Source organism: Macaca thibetana, chromosome 3 (assembly GCF_024542745.1).
Source record: "Macaca thibetana thibetana isolate TM-01 chromosome 3, ASM2454274v1, whole genome shotgun sequence".
Classification (NCBI taxonomy): domain Eukaryota; kingdom Metazoa; phylum Chordata; class Mammalia; order Primates; family Cercopithecidae; genus Macaca; species Macaca thibetana.
Window position 1 is genome coordinate 109099938 of NC_065580.1, and position 16641 is coordinate 109116578.

The following is a 16641-nucleotide window of genomic DNA, read 5'->3' on the forward strand; positions in this document are numbered from 1 at the left end:
TGCACTGTGGCTGGGTCCACTCATTAGGTTGCTTAAATTTGTTATTAGGGTATTCAAATTTGTCACACAATAAAATAACATATTCCACATGTCCTAGACATGAGCATCAACTCAAACCAGGGGAAATCCCACATGGTGGATACATGAACACCAAGAAATAAAATAGTAATAAGTGGGTCAAGACAGACGTTCACTTAATTTTTAAATTTTTAAATTCTGGAACACAGGTTAGGAGGGAGAAATGAGTCAAAGTATATACCTGATTTGTTTCTATCAATTATACGAATTGTTTTAGCAAGAAATTACTTTATATGCGCACACACACAACTTTAAAAGTTCTCTATCAAATTTGAACTGCTCTCACAGAATAACCACATTAAGCAAAGGATTCCTGAATGCCAAACAACTAAAATAACAACATCTAGTGAGGGTCAGAGGGTTCTAAAGATTGTCAGCATACAGCCAAATTATGTGATTCGTTCACCAATCCAGCATTTGGATAGATATCTAAGTATTAAATACTTGAAATAGTAAAAATAATTGATAGTACTAAAATAAAAAGCACATTACCTCTGAATCAAAATCCATTAATAAAACGATTTTATCCTTGATAGAACTGAAAAGATTATGCTTGTGGATCAACTGAAAAACGTCTTTATGTCTTAATGTTAAGTATATTTCTAGAGCATTGCCATAGTTCTTGTCATAGGTGTACCTGGTAATACAAATGTTTTACATTAATATTCATCAAGAGCTCTAATTAAAACACACACAGAGAGATCATGGTTCACATTATTAAAAATGGAAACACTCCTTTCGAGAGAAAAGTTAACTTTATTTAAAAAAAATTCCTTGGGATTTAACTATACATGACCAATAAGTGTTTCTTTCTCAAAACTTTGCCTCTCTTGTTGCCAAAATTTCAGAAAATTCACAATATTCAAGTAATAAAAATGGTCTTTATTGGGGGTCTCAGCCTCAAAAGATTTACAAACATCCATACAGCAAGGAAACTAGGATCCAGGATGAAGTTCTCATTTTGGTAAAAGAAACATGCGTTCCAATTCTTACAAGCAGTATTCAGCTGACAAATGGCTAATATTCCAAAAGCTGATTTTAAAGGAGCTGTGTCTAACTGAAATGTGTTTTTCCATTGAAACAATGTTTTTCACATTAAGTCCCTAAGCCAGCTCTTGAGAGCTCACTGCACTGAAGCTGTACTGTTGGTCCATTACGAACGGTACTGCAGACTCTAAAGGGCATCTAACAGGACGTTTCCAAGAGAAAATGATCAGCATTTCAACTCAGAATGCCATAAACACAACCTCCTCTGTGGAAAATCCAATACAGTCCAGAGTTCTAGGTCATTTTGGTATACCTTTCTTGGTTTTGGGCAAAAGAAGAAAAAAGAAGAGAGAGGAGTGGTCTGAGGTGATGGGGGCACTGAGGAGAGGTGGATGCAGGGATGGTCGTCTTGGCTACACCTGCAGTATACTTCTTGTTTCCCTAGATCGAAGGTACTTGAGAGCATATCTTATCTATGTATCATAAGCACCTCGCACAAAGTCTGCATCACTGAATGTGCCCAACAAATATGAAAAATATTAACCAAGCTGCCATTTTCTGAGCCCTGACTCAGGGTCAGGGCAGTGCACTTAGTCCTCTATTATGACATCTCTTTTAAAGCTTAAAATTATCCCATAAGGAATTGACATTTGAGAAATTAAATTAACTGACTTGAAGCCCCTAGAAGAGCAAAATCCAGAGCTTCGCTCATTGGGAAACTGTTATGCTTGAGTGATGCAAGTTTTAACTTGGCACCCTTTTGTTTCCTAACCACTGCCTCTCCCAAGTGCTGCACGTTAGGGTTTCTCTTCTCTGGGAAACAGATTACATTGCAATTGTACAGTTTCACATATGTCCTTCTCTCCTACTCATTTGAGGTTTATGAAGGTTTTTACTAAGAGGGAATGTAGGAAATGGTATAAAATGCATCCTCTCTACTTATGTGCTAAATCTAAAGTACGAAAAACTTTTCAACATAGACTGATATGGAAAAAGAAACACTTAAGTATACTCACAATTCTGCCAGGGTTTTAAGTAAAGTCTTGTTCTGACTATCTTTCTTCAGATGATCCCGAACTGCTTGAACTATGACTGAATTGTTATACAGATCTCCAGGCCATTCTCGGATCAATGTGGCAAAACCCTAACCAAAGGTGAAAAACAGAAAAAGAACACTCATTCAACAGAATAATAGTTGTGATATTATGAAATATACATTTGGTCCTCCTTCTGTTTCCTGGCATTTTAAGAGTTATTTAAAATCCTTGGAGTCTCCAAAATGATGTGTCTTCTTCGATGCTAATGAGCTGACTGGTGGCTGGCAGCCCCTAGGTAACTCCAGGGTGGGGTTGGTCACAGAACAGACCAAGGCAGGATTAGAGGGTTGGAACTTTTCAGCCCTACCCTCACCCCTGCCCCACAACCTCCAAGGAGGGGAGAGGGGCTGAAGGTTACGCCAATCACCAATGGCCAATGATTTAAATCAATCATGTCTAAGTAATGAAGCTTCCGTTAAAACTCAAAAGGAGTGGCTTTGGAGAGCTCCCAAGAGCTCAACACCTGTAGGTTCCTGGAGGATGGTGCACCCAAAGAGGGCCTGGAAGCTTCATGCCTCTTCCTACACACCTTGCCCAATGCATCTAATCCATTTGGCTGTTCATCTGTATCCTTTGCAATATTCTTTATAATAAACCAGTAAATATAAGTAAAATGTTTCCCTGAGCTCTGTGAGCTGCTCTAGCAAATGAGTCAAATCTAAGGAGGTGGTAGTGGGAATGCCAGTTTATAGCTGACCAGTCAGAAGTACAGGTAACAGCCTATAACTTGCGATTGGTGCATCTGAAGTGGGGGCAGTCTTATGGGCCTGAGCCCTCAGCCTGCAGGATCTGATGCTATCTTCATGTAGATAGTGTCAGAATTGAATTGAATTAGAGGACACCCAGCTGATGTCCACAGCAGAACTAATTGCTTTCTTAGTCTGTAGCAGAAAAATCCACACATTTGGTCACAGAAGCGTTGTGTTGTGAGAGTATAGCATGAGAAACTGAGTTTGGTTTCTCCTAAATTCTCAAAACAAACCAAACAATTTAAACCATCCCTAAAAGTATTCACTTTTAGTCACATAACAGCCCAAACAATTATATGATTAAAGGTTTCTTCAATAAACATTTCATCAATTTTCAGACTATGGGTTTGGGTGTAGTGAAGAGTTGCAGGGAATATTATTGTACAATAAATCTCCATTTAGCATTCCTGGGAGGCAGGTTGTGCCATCTACTTCGGTCCTTAGTTTTACGGAATGTACAACTAAGAAAGGTATCCTGTTCCTTCTATAAAGTCTCACTGCATGGACAAGAGTTTAGGTTGGACTTGCTCTATCCCCATTCTGGACTAACTGTAACATTTGGATGACAGCTTTAACATCTTACAGATATTACCCAAGTCAGCTACGTTCCCCACCACCAAGAGTCCTCTAATGCACTTAGGCCTGGGCTGCTGGGTGCGACTGGTTATGCAGTTGTGTACTGTATAGCCAGCACAACTGTACGAGGCGGCCTGCTTGGGACAGGACTGCTCCCATAATGAAACTGTCCAGCACTCTATACCTTTAACAAGTCACCATCTTGGTCCTCCTTCCACTCTGGCTTCTAATGCCAGTTTTATGTTGGAATTTGGGACTTTGGCTCAAGTCTTATCCCCTGGCTCTTATTCTGGCTATTTCTAGATCTCAAATTTTGTGGTTCCCTGATTTGATCCTGTTTCCTCCCGGAGCTGATTCTGGGCCAGTATCTTGCTCAGTCTCTACTCCCTGATTCCTGACTTTAGCCCTCATGTTTTATAACTCAAAATATGGTGGAGCAGTTTACTTACTGATCCCTGACAACGTTTAGAACAAAAACATATCCGTAAGGCAGTAAAGAGAATTTAAAATGTCCACGTTATTAAATGTGAAAGGAAAATAAATTCTCAGGACCCCCAACTCACTAGGCCAAAGGGAAAGTTAAGGGAACTGAGTCATGCAAAAACTGCCTTCCTTTTGTTCCCAGAGAGCTGTCATTTCACATGCTTCTTTTATTCATGTCAAAGGTAGATCTACTGAGCAAGAGATGAATGCATAATTGACTTTTTCCCCACTTCTCTCTTTTTACATATAAAACGTAGATTCCCTGAGCGAATCAGAGCATCACTGGTATGTGACCACGTGCCTCACTGCCTACTCTCCCCCTATGTATTTATTTATTTGTTTTTAAAATTTCCTCCTTCTCTTCCTGCTTGCTCTTTCCCCTTTACATTTTGAAGTCCTCAACACTCTCTCTGGAAAAAGCACAGGACACAGACCCTGTTTCTTTTCCCCAAGTATGTCCCTAACCTTGGCAAAATAAACCTTTAAATCAATTGAGATCTGCCTTGGTCACTTTTTGGTTTATATAAAAAAAGGTACATTATTACTATTAAATAACTCCATTAATACTTTAATGAACTACTGTGAATTTGTTTAAATAATATTTAGAAATGAAAACAGCGTAAAGTTGCTTCTGTAATGCATCAGGATTTGGTAAGAAAATCGCAAAAGATTCAGTAATATAGTTTTCATTAAAGTTCTACCCAATTTCTATCAAAGTAACCCCTGGAAGGATGGCAAGAGACCAGAACAAAAGACCACATATTTTCCATTTAGATTGCAACCTTCTTATATATTAACATGATTGAAATTTTACTTCAGAAATTTGGGGAATGGATTCAATCAGAACATTAAAATGTTTGTAGAACCAAAATAATATTTCAGATCAAGTTTCTTTCTTTTCTTCCTTCCCTTTGTTTCCCTTTCCTTGTCCTTCCTTCCTTCCCTTCTTTCCTTCCTTTTCTTTCTCTCTCTCTCCCTCTTTCTTTGTCTTTCTCTCTCTTTTTTTTTTTTGAGGTGGAGTCTTGCTCTGTCACCCAGGCTGGAGTGCAGTGGTGCGATCTTGGCTCACTGCAACCTCTGCCTTCCGGGCTCAAGTGATTCTCCTGCTTCAGTCTCCCGAGTAGCTGGGACTACAGGTGCATGCCACCATGCCTAGCTAACTTTTGTATTTCTTTTTTTAGTAGAGACGGGGTTTCACCATGTTGGCCAGGATGGTCTCCATCTCCTGACCTTGTGATCCACCTGCCTCAGCCTCCCACAGCCTCCCAAAGTGCTGGGATTACAGGTGTGAGCCACCACACTTGGCCTCTTTCCTTTTTGTGAGAAAGGGTCTCACTCTGTCACCCAAGCTGGAGTGCAGCAGCATGATCACAGCTCACTGCAGCCTCATCCTCTGGGCTCAAGTGATCCTCCCACCTCAGCCTCCTGAATAGCTGAGAATACAGGTATATGTCACGGCACTCACCTAATTTTTAGTTTTTTGTAGAGACAGGTCTAACTATGTTACCCAGGCTGGTCTTGAACTCCTGGGCTCAAGCCATCCTCCCACCTTGGCCTCTCAAAGTGCTGGGATTACAGATGTAAGCCACTGTGACAGCCCTGTTTTCTTAAGACTACATAAGATAAAATAGTCTGAAAAGATTTCTACCCCAATACCAGCAGCTCACAGTAGCCTCTAGACCATTCATAACAATGCTCAGGGAAAGAAGAAAGTTTGGCTCCATTTTTTTCTTTTCACTATCATGCAAGGGCCTCATGGTGCTGCCAACTTCAAACACAAAATAAGACAAAATGACCAAACATCTTGTGTGATAAAAGCATGATGACCCCACCATAAACTGAAATAAACATCTATCATATTTCATGTCAGGCGTCTCTCTGTTTAACTGGCTTTGTGTACCCTTGAATAAATGTGCTACCCAAGAAATATTTATAAAATCTATCCTGTGGCCATTATTATTAATTAGAGGACACAGGTACTAGGGACCTGTTATGATTGAATGAGCAAAGTTATAGAAAACCTCGATGCCTATTATAGTAAGTAAAAGTCTAGAAAGTACTCATGAAACGAAATGCCATAGAAATCATCCCATTTTTAACATACTTACACATTTGTCGTTAATATTAAACAAAGCATAACTGTTTAATATAACTCTGCTGGGTTGTAAATTAATAGGCAAAGCTACAGGCATATGACTAGAAACCCCATAAAAAGAAGTCATGAAGCACCTTTACCTCCAATACTACTTCAAATCTTTTTAGGGAGAAAAAAAAAAATTGACAAGTCAATATTCCAGAGAAGTACAGTTTGTTTTTTGTAATCCGACCTTCAGTGCTCTGCTTAGCAACACAAAATTTCTCTCCACATATGTGATCAAAAGTGTTGTTAGGGAACACAGCTATTTGAATGATTATGTGACAATTTAATTCAAAATTAAATATTAAGCTGCGAATAAGGGAAGGTAAAATATGAATTATATAAGAGCTTATGAAAATAAAAACAAATTATTTACAACCTCCTTAACAGTACTGACCAGACAGACATCCGAAAACATTCATGAGAAAACATCTACAATCTCTAAGGTTAAGTCACGCTTGTTTCTTTCCATCTCAGTAAAAAGTGTTCTAGATATGAAATTAACAGGATAACTTTGATGATACAGGATTTTTAAAAGTTTCATGAAAAAGTAAGAGTTCGAGCATGTGCAAGAACTGTAACAGAATCATAAAAACAATAAATTTTTTTAAATGCTTAAATTACATTACTTTAAAAATAGGCAAATTATAATATACTTTAGCATTTGTAAAAGAAAGTTTGTACTTTTCTCCATCATTTTCACAGAACACTCATAATTCTCTTTCTCCTGGGATGATATCAAAGATGGAACAGCAGCTGCTATTGTATTTATGAAATCCACAAAATAGTACTTAGCTCTTTTTCTTTAGTTCTAGAAAGAAGATAACTTTAAGGAATTCCTTAAAATGCACAAGGACTAAGTGTTTTCACTGTCTACATAAACGTGAGTTATCACTGGAGTTTCTCTAGCTCAGTTTCACCTGCCACATGCAAACTACAAATCTGTTTCCTTTACAGACATTGCTCCATTGTATTCCTTTCTAGATTTCCTAATATTTCCCATCAAGAACAAGTAAATATGATCACATCACAATACCATACCTCATAATCACTCTCCAAAAATTCATGTAAGATCATTTCATAGATAAGCGGTTTCAGAACTGGATCGCCTCTTGGCAAATAAGGACTAATAGCCTAGGTAAAGAAAAGGAAAAAAAATCCTTTAAAAAATGGCAAAACAAAACTGCATTCCAATTATGCAGAAAACATAAAGTATATTTTTACTTTAAAAATGTGAGGCAATACAGTACTCTGAAAAAAATGTTCTGAGGAGGATTTAAATGAACACTACTTTCTAACAACAAATTATAATATATTTTCAAAAGTATACATGTATGAATGAACTTAAAAGTTGCCTCGGTTAATCTTTATCTCTCTGTTCTTCCTGATGAGTTAATAGAAATCTAAATAATAGGAGGGATAAAGTCACAGAGATGAAAAAAGTCAACTTCTTAAGTAATTAAGGAGTATAGGTAATCTATTCATCTTTCTTTCCTTCAACTGGAGTTTATCAACCTTTACCAATGCATAATCATCTTTTGAAATTAGGAAAAATACATCTTGGGTTCTTCAGATATTTTCAGTGCTGTTTTAAAAGTCCATTTCCAAATACTGTCACTATAATGCCCTATGATCCAATCATCATGCTTTATACTGGGGACAGACAGAGAGGGTCACAATCCCCAAGGAGCTCACAAGTCCTAGAAGAAAGATATGCAGACAATTAAACAGACAATAACTGTATTGTGTGGTAAGTGTTACAAGAGAAGGGTCGGCATAGTGCTGCAGCAGCAGAGGAGAACCTTGCCTACTAAAGCCCAGGGTTTCTCAGGAAAAAATAAGAGAGGGGCAGGACATCTGGCAGGGGGAATAGCATGAGCAAAGGTGCAGAGCCATGAACATGCATCTGTGTGCAGGGAGGTCAGAGGGGCCCAGAGATGCGACATGGCATCACTGAAGGGAGATGAGGCTGGAGAGGAAGGGGAGGTGGGATCATGAGAGGAATTCCGATTTTATTCTACAGGCAGGAGGGAAGCAACAGGTATTAGGGAAGTGAGAGTCAAGACTTATTTTTTATGCAGATAACTCTGGGCTAGGGCTGCCCACAGATCTATCAGAAGGCATTTGCAATGGCTCAGGCAAGAGTGAAGGCAATGGTACCACAGGGGAAGAGACCCGACTGGTATTGACATGATAAAACTGACAAGAAGTGGAGATTAAACAGAATGAGGAGGGGTGTAATAAGTTCTAATCAAGAACAGTGGCTTTGCGCCCTGGGGAATGGGTATATTGTGTATCATAAACAGATTAAATGGAAAAGGACTGAATTTGGGAAGGAAATGGATTTATATTAACTTGAATTATCATTATCAGCAGTATATACAAGGAGAAATGGCCATGACATGATATTCAAAAAAGAGGTCCGAGTTACACAGCCATTAAAGTAAACAGGGAGGCAGGACTGGATAAAGTCCTCCAGAATAGCCCAATAAATCCAATGAGAAGTGTAACATTTACAGGGCAGACAGAGGAGGAGTCACACGGTGGACAAGCTGAGTAACTGGGAATTTTTAAAGCATATTTATAACTCCAAGAGAGCGTTCAAAAGGTCCACAAATACTGAACATGTTTTAAATGTTTAAAACAAACATAGGAATACTTTATTGATTGATTAGGATGTTGTGCACCAAGTTGAAAGATTTAAAAAAAGAAACATCAAAATTATTCATTAGAGCTAGGTGGTCAATTTTTTCCATCTTTCAGCATGTAAAATATTATTTGAAAAATACATTAATTATTCAGTAAATCTAAAAAAAGTCTTATGCTTTATAACCTACTGGATGAGATTCCACCTATTTCAAAAGTCATTAAAAAGAGCATGAAAACTTCGTCTAAACACAGAACTGGAAAGAAATAAGTGAACACATTGTATATGTAATATAATCTTATATATATGTATATTTTTTACACCAGGCTTATATTTTGAAACTGATCTCTAAAAGTTTGATTTTTCTTTCCATCTGAGATAATAATCACTTCCCAATAAAGAGCTGAGTACTATTATCTTTGTTTCCATTGCATTATTAATATACTACTTGCAGAAACTGAGAGTTAAAAATAAGGCTTTGCTTACCTTAAGCTGTCCAATTTCTTTAAATTTATAAACTTCATATTCCCAGAGTGCTGCATTTTTCCCAAGAATTTTCTGGCATTTGCTGGCAGTAAAAACATCCCAGGGAGAAAGAAAGCAAAAAACAAAAACAAAAACAAAAACAGAGACAGAATAAATGGACATTTTCCCCAGAGGTTTAGAGAACTCTCTCTTCTCAGAGTTTTGATGAATTTCTATCTCAAGTACCAATGAACATAAAGGTATTACTGTTACTCATTTGGTTGCATACATAAGTTAACACAACTTATAAAAGTTAATATAAAAAGCTTATAAATAAAGATGAATCATTTTCAGAAGACTACAACTAGGGGCTTTCCCAACTATCTGCCTGTTCTAAGTTTCCCGTTTATCCAGATGAGCACTGCTGGTTTCGGGGGACCTTTCTTGCCTTGAAGAAAACTCGTCATACCCCAAAGTGCCAGATCCTTTCTGAATGGCTTTAAATTATGCACTACAAAATCAGACTTCAGAAAATTAGAATCCTATCCTACTATATAACCTGGAGGACTGATTATGTATGAATGAAACCTTACTTTACATATCAAAGAAACACATTTTCTTAAATAACCTCAGGGGACCAGAAGCAGGTTTGAGGCCACTCTTCCAGGGCTGCCATGCAGTCACGCAGTGGGCACTGCCCAGTTCCAGTGGGAACCACTCACACAGACTTGCACACCACTGCATGACGTTTACATGTTCTGCCCATCACAGACCTCTGCAACCCAGGATGCTGTGGTCTGGTCACTTCTATTTAATTGTCATCCTCTGGTTGGGAAAATTTTCTTTGAATCATAAACTGAGGCACTTTGTTCTGGACTATCTTCCAAGGATGCTTACAAAGCAAACAGCTCTAGAAATGACAGGATACAAATAGTGTCTTCCTCCAGAGGAAAGGGAAGGTTTCTTACTGCCCAGTATAACCAAGGTAAAATGATGCCTTCTGGGACAAAGGGCAGGCAGGGAGATAGGCTTTGGCTGTGTCCCCACCAAATTGAATTGTAGTTAGCATTAATCCCCACATGTCATGGGAGGGACCAGGTGGAGAAAACTGAATCATGGGGACAGTTTCCCCCATTGTGTTTTCATGATAGTGAGTTAGTTCTCCCGAGTTCTGATGGTATTATAAGGGGCTTCCCCCTTCACTGGGCTCTCGTTCTTCTCCTTCATGCCTGCCTTGTGAAGGACATGTTTGCTTCCCCTTCTGCCATGATTGTAAGTTTTCTGATTGTAAGTAATCCCTAGCCATGCTGAACTGTGAGTCAATTAAACCTCTTTCCTTTATAAATTACCCAGTATCGAGTATGTCTTTACTAACAGCGTGAGAATGTACTAATACATGGGGTTCCTGGTCACTAGAAAAGATTCAGATACCCTAAGCTCAGGGGTTCTCTCCCGTATCACAGCCCACTGCATGGGCAGGATCTGCATGTCCACCCTCTGTTGCATTGTGGGAACTGGGGCTTGGGGACTGCGGCAAATGTTGACACTCTGGTAGACTGCTATTGTTGTAGTAGTACCTTGGCTGGTACTATTGCTCAGAGAGTCCTTTAGATCTGCCCTGGGAGTCTCTTGTCTTCTGCCAGCAACCAGGGAAATGACAAGCTAACTTGTTAGACATAAATAGGTAAAATCTGAGACCCTTCATGGTTCTTGATACCTTTCTCATTAAATAATGAGAAAAACAATTCTCCTCTGGTAAAAATGAAATAGTTGGGAAAATAATATACCTGAAATCATTAATATTCAAAAATAATATTCAAAAATTACCCTTGTTAGAAAGATGTACAAAAATAAAATGTCAACTGCAAAGAATGGCTTATTTGTATTGTTAGCAACGCTCAATTCTATTTATATTAAAAATAATTAAAAATGTCATCATTACCGCGCTGCTATGTCATAGTCTCCTCTCTCCACCAGATGATTTATATATGCCAAGCCAATATCCTAGGGAAAGTCAAATGAAGAAATGTCAAAATTTAACCGGAATAACTAAAAAGTTCAGTCTCAGTTTCTGCACACAGCACAACATTAGGATCCTATTGGCACTACTGACTATAACCTGTTTATACTTTTATCTTGCTTTATGTAATTATGCTTGCTTCTTAAGCATATTCATATTTAAATGTATTTGTATTTTCATACATTTTACAATTCACAGGTCAGGTCACTAAAAAAAGTAAATAATGTTAGTATTTTAAAGCTTCCTAATCTGCCCCCTTTAAGAGATTTTTTCATAAAGGTGGTATTCGATATTAGAAACATGATCCAACAGTTCCACATTGTCAATGGATATAAAATTCTGTTTCCTGTGTCTTCATCTGTAGAATGCAAGCTACCTGCTTCTTCTACCCCAAGTCTGAAAAGATGGTATAAGAAAAATGAAATAATGACTATCATATTAAAGGGAAATAGGAAATATTAAAGTTGATACTGAAGTAAAACTGAACTCTGAAAAACCTGTGATTCAAACCTATCTGTTTACAGGAGAAGAAACTGGGCTGAAAGCAGGGAAATGACTGGCTTCAGAGTATTCATGTTTATTCACTTATTCTACCTCCGTTCTGAAAGGATTTGGGTGGCCAACATCACCAGAGGCATGGGAGGACAGTTCTTGCTTGAGCTCCCTATGACTAATCTTCTCATATACTATTTGCACCTAAAAGTATTTCACCAGAAGCTTAAACTCTCTCTATATAACAAAAGTTGGATTTTAATTTTTACTTTACATACAAAAAGGTGCATGTGAAACACCTTCTTGTATGGCAAAAAAAAGTGGCAGCAGCCCATTCCTTCTCTGCATGTCTGGTATGAAATTACATCATTCTAAGAGAAAAAAATCTGTTCATAACTAATGTATAGGACTAACGTATAGGACATGCCCATTTCAACAGTGAAGGAAAATACCCATCATTTTTAGTTTATTAAATTTTTACTTTAATAACTACTATATGAGACATCAAGTGAAGAAAGAGTGTCTAACTTCCTTATTTTTCTGGAAACAGATCACACATAACAATTCTATACAGGATCTTTCCATCAAGGTTCAGAGAAAGAACGTCTCCTTTTCAGAGTCAATCCTCGTGTCCATGCTTCTCCACTGTGGAGCTTATCCTGCACTCCTCCTCCTCCTTTTACATCAACCTTTTATGTAAACTCTATTTTACCTCTTTTCCCTCAGCATAAGCATGTTTAATTGCCTCTCTTACACAAAATACCCAAAAACTACCATCATCCCACGATGCCATAGCCCCCAGCTACAGCCTTCACCCTCTTCCCCTTCACAGCTAACCTGATAGTCTATCTTTATAATCTCCTATTCACTTTTCATTCCCTATAACATGTTGAGAATAAATAATACATATACAGAAAATTCACTACTTTCATATTACCAAATCCAGTGTACAACTGACCAGCTGACTTCGTCTTAACCTTCTGACCTGCTTACCTCCACTACTCAAGTATTTAACTCTACCCTGGAGTTCTCTCCTCTCTCAGCTCCCATGAAATGACCTTGCTCTGGCTCTTCCAAATCTGCTATGTATGCATCATCCCTTGAATGACGGCATTCCTGATGGTTCCATTCATGGTCCTCTGTTCATAACACTCACCCCATGTGGGCTGATCCAAGCTTGTGTAACACTTGTTTGCTGATAATTATCCCAAATCTATTTCTGAGTCCAAATTTCTTTCCTGGGCTCCACTATGATGTCCCACAGACACCTAAAACTAATGTGTTTAAAACAGGACTCATCAATTCTCCCAATCCTGCTCCTCCTTCCACAGGGTATCTCTATCAATCAGTGAACAGCAGCACCAAACCAGAGTCCCAAGCCCAAAGCCTGGGAGTCAGTCTTGATTTTTATTCCTATTCTTTCATCCACACAGCATCAGTCACCATATCCCAAAGATTCAAATTTACTGTATCTTCCATCTATCTTCACTTCTCCAATCCTCCTGATTGTGTGTAAGTCTCATCACTTTCCACCGGATTAGGAAGCCTTCTGATTGATCTCCATCTCAGCTGGCCCTCCTCTGGCCCCATCTCCATCAGAGAATCTTTCTAATGGGGAAATCTGATGTCTGAAAGCTTAAATTGACTTCTAGATGTTCCAAGAGAGAACCAAGCTCTCAATTATGAATGGCACTTCAGGATCTGGTCTTTGCTACCGTGTAGTAAACCCCTCAACTGCTGGGTGCAGTGGTTCACGTCTGTAATCCCAGCACTTTGGGAAGCTGAGGCAGGAGGATTACCTGAGGTCGGGAGTTTGAGACCAGCCTGACCAACATGGAGAAACCCTGTATCTACTAAAAATACAAAATTAGCCAGGCGTGGTGGCGCATGCCTGTAATCCCAGCTATTTGGGAGGCTGAGGCAGGAGAATCACTTGAACCCAGGAGGCAGAGGTTGCAGTGAGCCGAGACTGCGCCATTGCACTCCAGCCTAGGCAACAAGAGTGAAACTCCGTCTCAAAAATAAATAAAAATAAAAATAAAATAAAAGCCCTCAACTGCCCACATAACCAAGCAGGCCAAGCTGTTTCACATCTCTGCATCTTCGCATATATTAACTACTCTAAGGGCCGGAATGCATTCTCTTCCAATTCTAGAGAATCCTTGCTTATTCTCCACAATTTTGGCTGGATTTTTTTTTTTTTTAAGATGCTCTGGTTTTCTTTTCTCCTGTTATTCCTAAATTATTTTGCTTCTGCACTCTTTGGCAATTCAGGCTTTAGTGTGGAGTTTTACAGAGAAGTTTACGGTAGGGAAAATGTAGGCAGAAAGAATCTGTGCCGAAACCCAAATAGCCATAAAACACTAAGCCTCCAGTTTTCACCTGTAAACAAGGGAACTAGGCTAGATGGTCTCCAAGGACCCTTCACATGTGAAGGATATGAGCTCCTCTCTGCTCTCCATCTGCACATTCACTGTCACAGTTAGCAAAAAAAGGGGCTTTCAGTCGCTCTATTTTTCCTGAGTCCAAAATGTATTAAAAATGTATTTGATGTTCTAGATTAGTTTCCATAACAAAATCAACTGAGTCTGTTATTATGGAAACACCAAAGCAATGCAGTTTTATGAAACCTCTCTTTTGATAAATTTTGTGATAATGTGATTTTTACCTATGATTTAGAGAAACTTTCATACACATAACTAGAAAGCTCTGTATTTAAAGTGTTTTTCACACATACAGTTTCCAAATTACCTAAACTTGCCTTCTAGCAAGCGTTCAAGTCTCTTGTTTACAAGCAGAAACTGATTCGATAAAATAAAATATTTTGACCTCATAGGTTAGGGAATTAGTTTAAAATAAATTCTCAAAAGATAGGAAAAACCTGTTCTTTTCAAATTATTTTCAGTCTCACTATAACTTATTGAAAGATAAAGTTATATTTCAAACAACAAATTGCACACTTACCAGAATCTTATGTCTTTTAATATTTTTTTGACTAATTTCAGCTGCCATCAATGCTTCCTATATTCCAAACACAAGGATGATTTAAAAAAAAAAAAAGCAGAAAAGGAGGGAGGGAAAATGGGAGAAGGTGGGAGAGAAAAGATACTGAGGTTATAAACACTACAGTTATTATGGTTTAGAATTCTGCACTACACGAATAAAGCTCCATTTTCCCATGGCTTTTGCTTGAAGCACTGGAATTCTTAATACTATGGTTGAATGAACCTCACTGAATTCAAACTCAAAAGCAGTCAACCAAAATGAAGACTTCTCCTACTTCCATTTGAATTCATTTCCTCATTAGGACACTGGAATCACATTTCAGACACAAATCAAAATACAACAAAGTCTCCTAGTCTCCATACATAAAAAGGCAGCTGTTTTCTAAATCTTTATGACACTATTGATAAAGGAGCATTCCCCCTTATGTTTCAATAAAAAAGTGAATTATATGCATATGTTTATGTATATCTAAAACTAAGTTTTTGAAAAATCTCTGATTTTGTTTTAATTTTGGAAAGTTTACAAATACTACATTAACATAAATGTGTAAAACATACAATTACTTCTCTGAGAAACTACTGGATTTAAAGTAACATGGTAATAACTGGGTTATGAACTAGCTATCAATACTTGGACTTTAAATGGCTTATAAATGAAAAAAAATTCTTTTTTCCAAATCCTTTCAGATGGTTACAAACTTAGTGCAACAAATACGTAGACTATTTATTGTTGATGCTGTTTTAAATTAGTATATAAGCCCATCTACATAACATAACTTCGTAGCTATTAAAGTTGAAAAATGGTTTTTTCTTTTTTTTTTTTAAGCGATATTGGGCATTATCTATTCAAATTAATCTAAGCCAGAACTCAATGAAGTGGACATCATCATTCTATCCAAACTGGTAGTTCAAATCATCTTAAGTGAGTATCAATGTGATAAGCACAAAATAAATGATTTCATTAAATCCAAATAGACACCTCTGAAATACTAGCTCTATTTTAATTTCCTTGAACAAAATCAAAAAATAAAACTTCCAACAGTCTAGATCTAACTCACCTCCTCCTTCCACTCCCAACTGCTCCCCCACTTAGCAGTAAAGCCAGTTAATCCATTGCAATCTTTTGGTTCTCTAATTTCTGAAGGGGATACTGGAAAGTTATTAACTTCCTACATATTTTTGGCTAGGGATACTCTACTTTGACTACATAAAAGATTTATTACAAAAATATTTTATCCTTTCTATGCTGTAGATGAGTCAATACTTTCAAAGAAATAAAATCAAGGGTACTTCATATTTCTTCTTTTCAAGGAGCCAGTCAATGTGATCATCTTGGTCCCGTTCCTTGGCCACTACAACATCTCTCGGACTCACGATGTAAAAAAGTGATTCCCCTTCAGAGTACTCTATAGGTGAGAAAAGAGAGGAACGACTTGGTGACTCAACAGCAGAAAATCTGGCAATGGTTTCAGAGGACCTGGTTAGGTTACCCAGCCCAAGAAGGAACAGAAAATGTGTCTATCTTTGTTGTGTGTTTGGCTCTGTTGGAAGGTAAGTGTGGGAGACAGGGTAAAGAATGACAGAAGCATATTTCAGTGCTTTTAAAAATATTTAAGTGTAAAAATACTTGATAAAAAAGCAAGGGAGAGAAGGAGAGGGACAGGAAGGGAGGCAATGACATACTAAAAAACTTGAAAAAAAATAAGGTGAGTTTAAAATTCTACATTTAATACATTAACACTCTGACTTCAGCTGAAAAAGTGTTAAAAATTCTCCATGTCTATTGCATATTAGAATTCATCTACTGTATATAAATTTTATTTATGGCCATTTACAGCACTGTTCTATTTTTACAGAACAATTACACCCCACAGTCGGCGATAAATGTTTCCTCTTCATCAAGGT

General features: G+C 37.8%; 2 protein-coding genes across 3 annotated transcripts in view; one reads left to right on the forward strand and one right to left on the reverse strand.

Moving 5' to 3' along the window:
- Positions 1 to 16641, forward strand: part of YAE1 (YAE1 maturation factor of ABCE1) — a 967894-nt gene that overhangs the window by 141497 nt on the left and 809756 nt on the right. The window lies entirely within an intron of this gene.
- VPS41 (VPS41 subunit of HOPS complex) overlaps positions 1 to 16641 on the reverse strand; it is a 229229-nt gene that overhangs the window by 34344 nt on the left and 178244 nt on the right. For both annotated transcript variants that reach the window (XM_050783300.1, XM_050783299.1), the window contains 7 exons: positions 16027 to 16142; positions 14696 to 14752; positions 11162 to 11223; positions 9241 to 9322; positions 7149 to 7241; positions 2082 to 2209; positions 571 to 715 (listed from right to left, as the gene is read on the reverse strand). In XM_050783300.1, coding sequence (XP_050639257.1) covers positions 571 to 715; positions 2082 to 2209; positions 7149 to 7241; positions 9241 to 9322; positions 11162 to 11223; positions 14696 to 14752; positions 16027 to 16142 — 683 coding nt within the window. The remainder of the gene's footprint in view (positions 1 to 570; positions 716 to 2081; positions 2210 to 7148; positions 7242 to 9240; positions 9323 to 11161; positions 11224 to 14695; positions 14753 to 16026; positions 16143 to 16641) is intronic.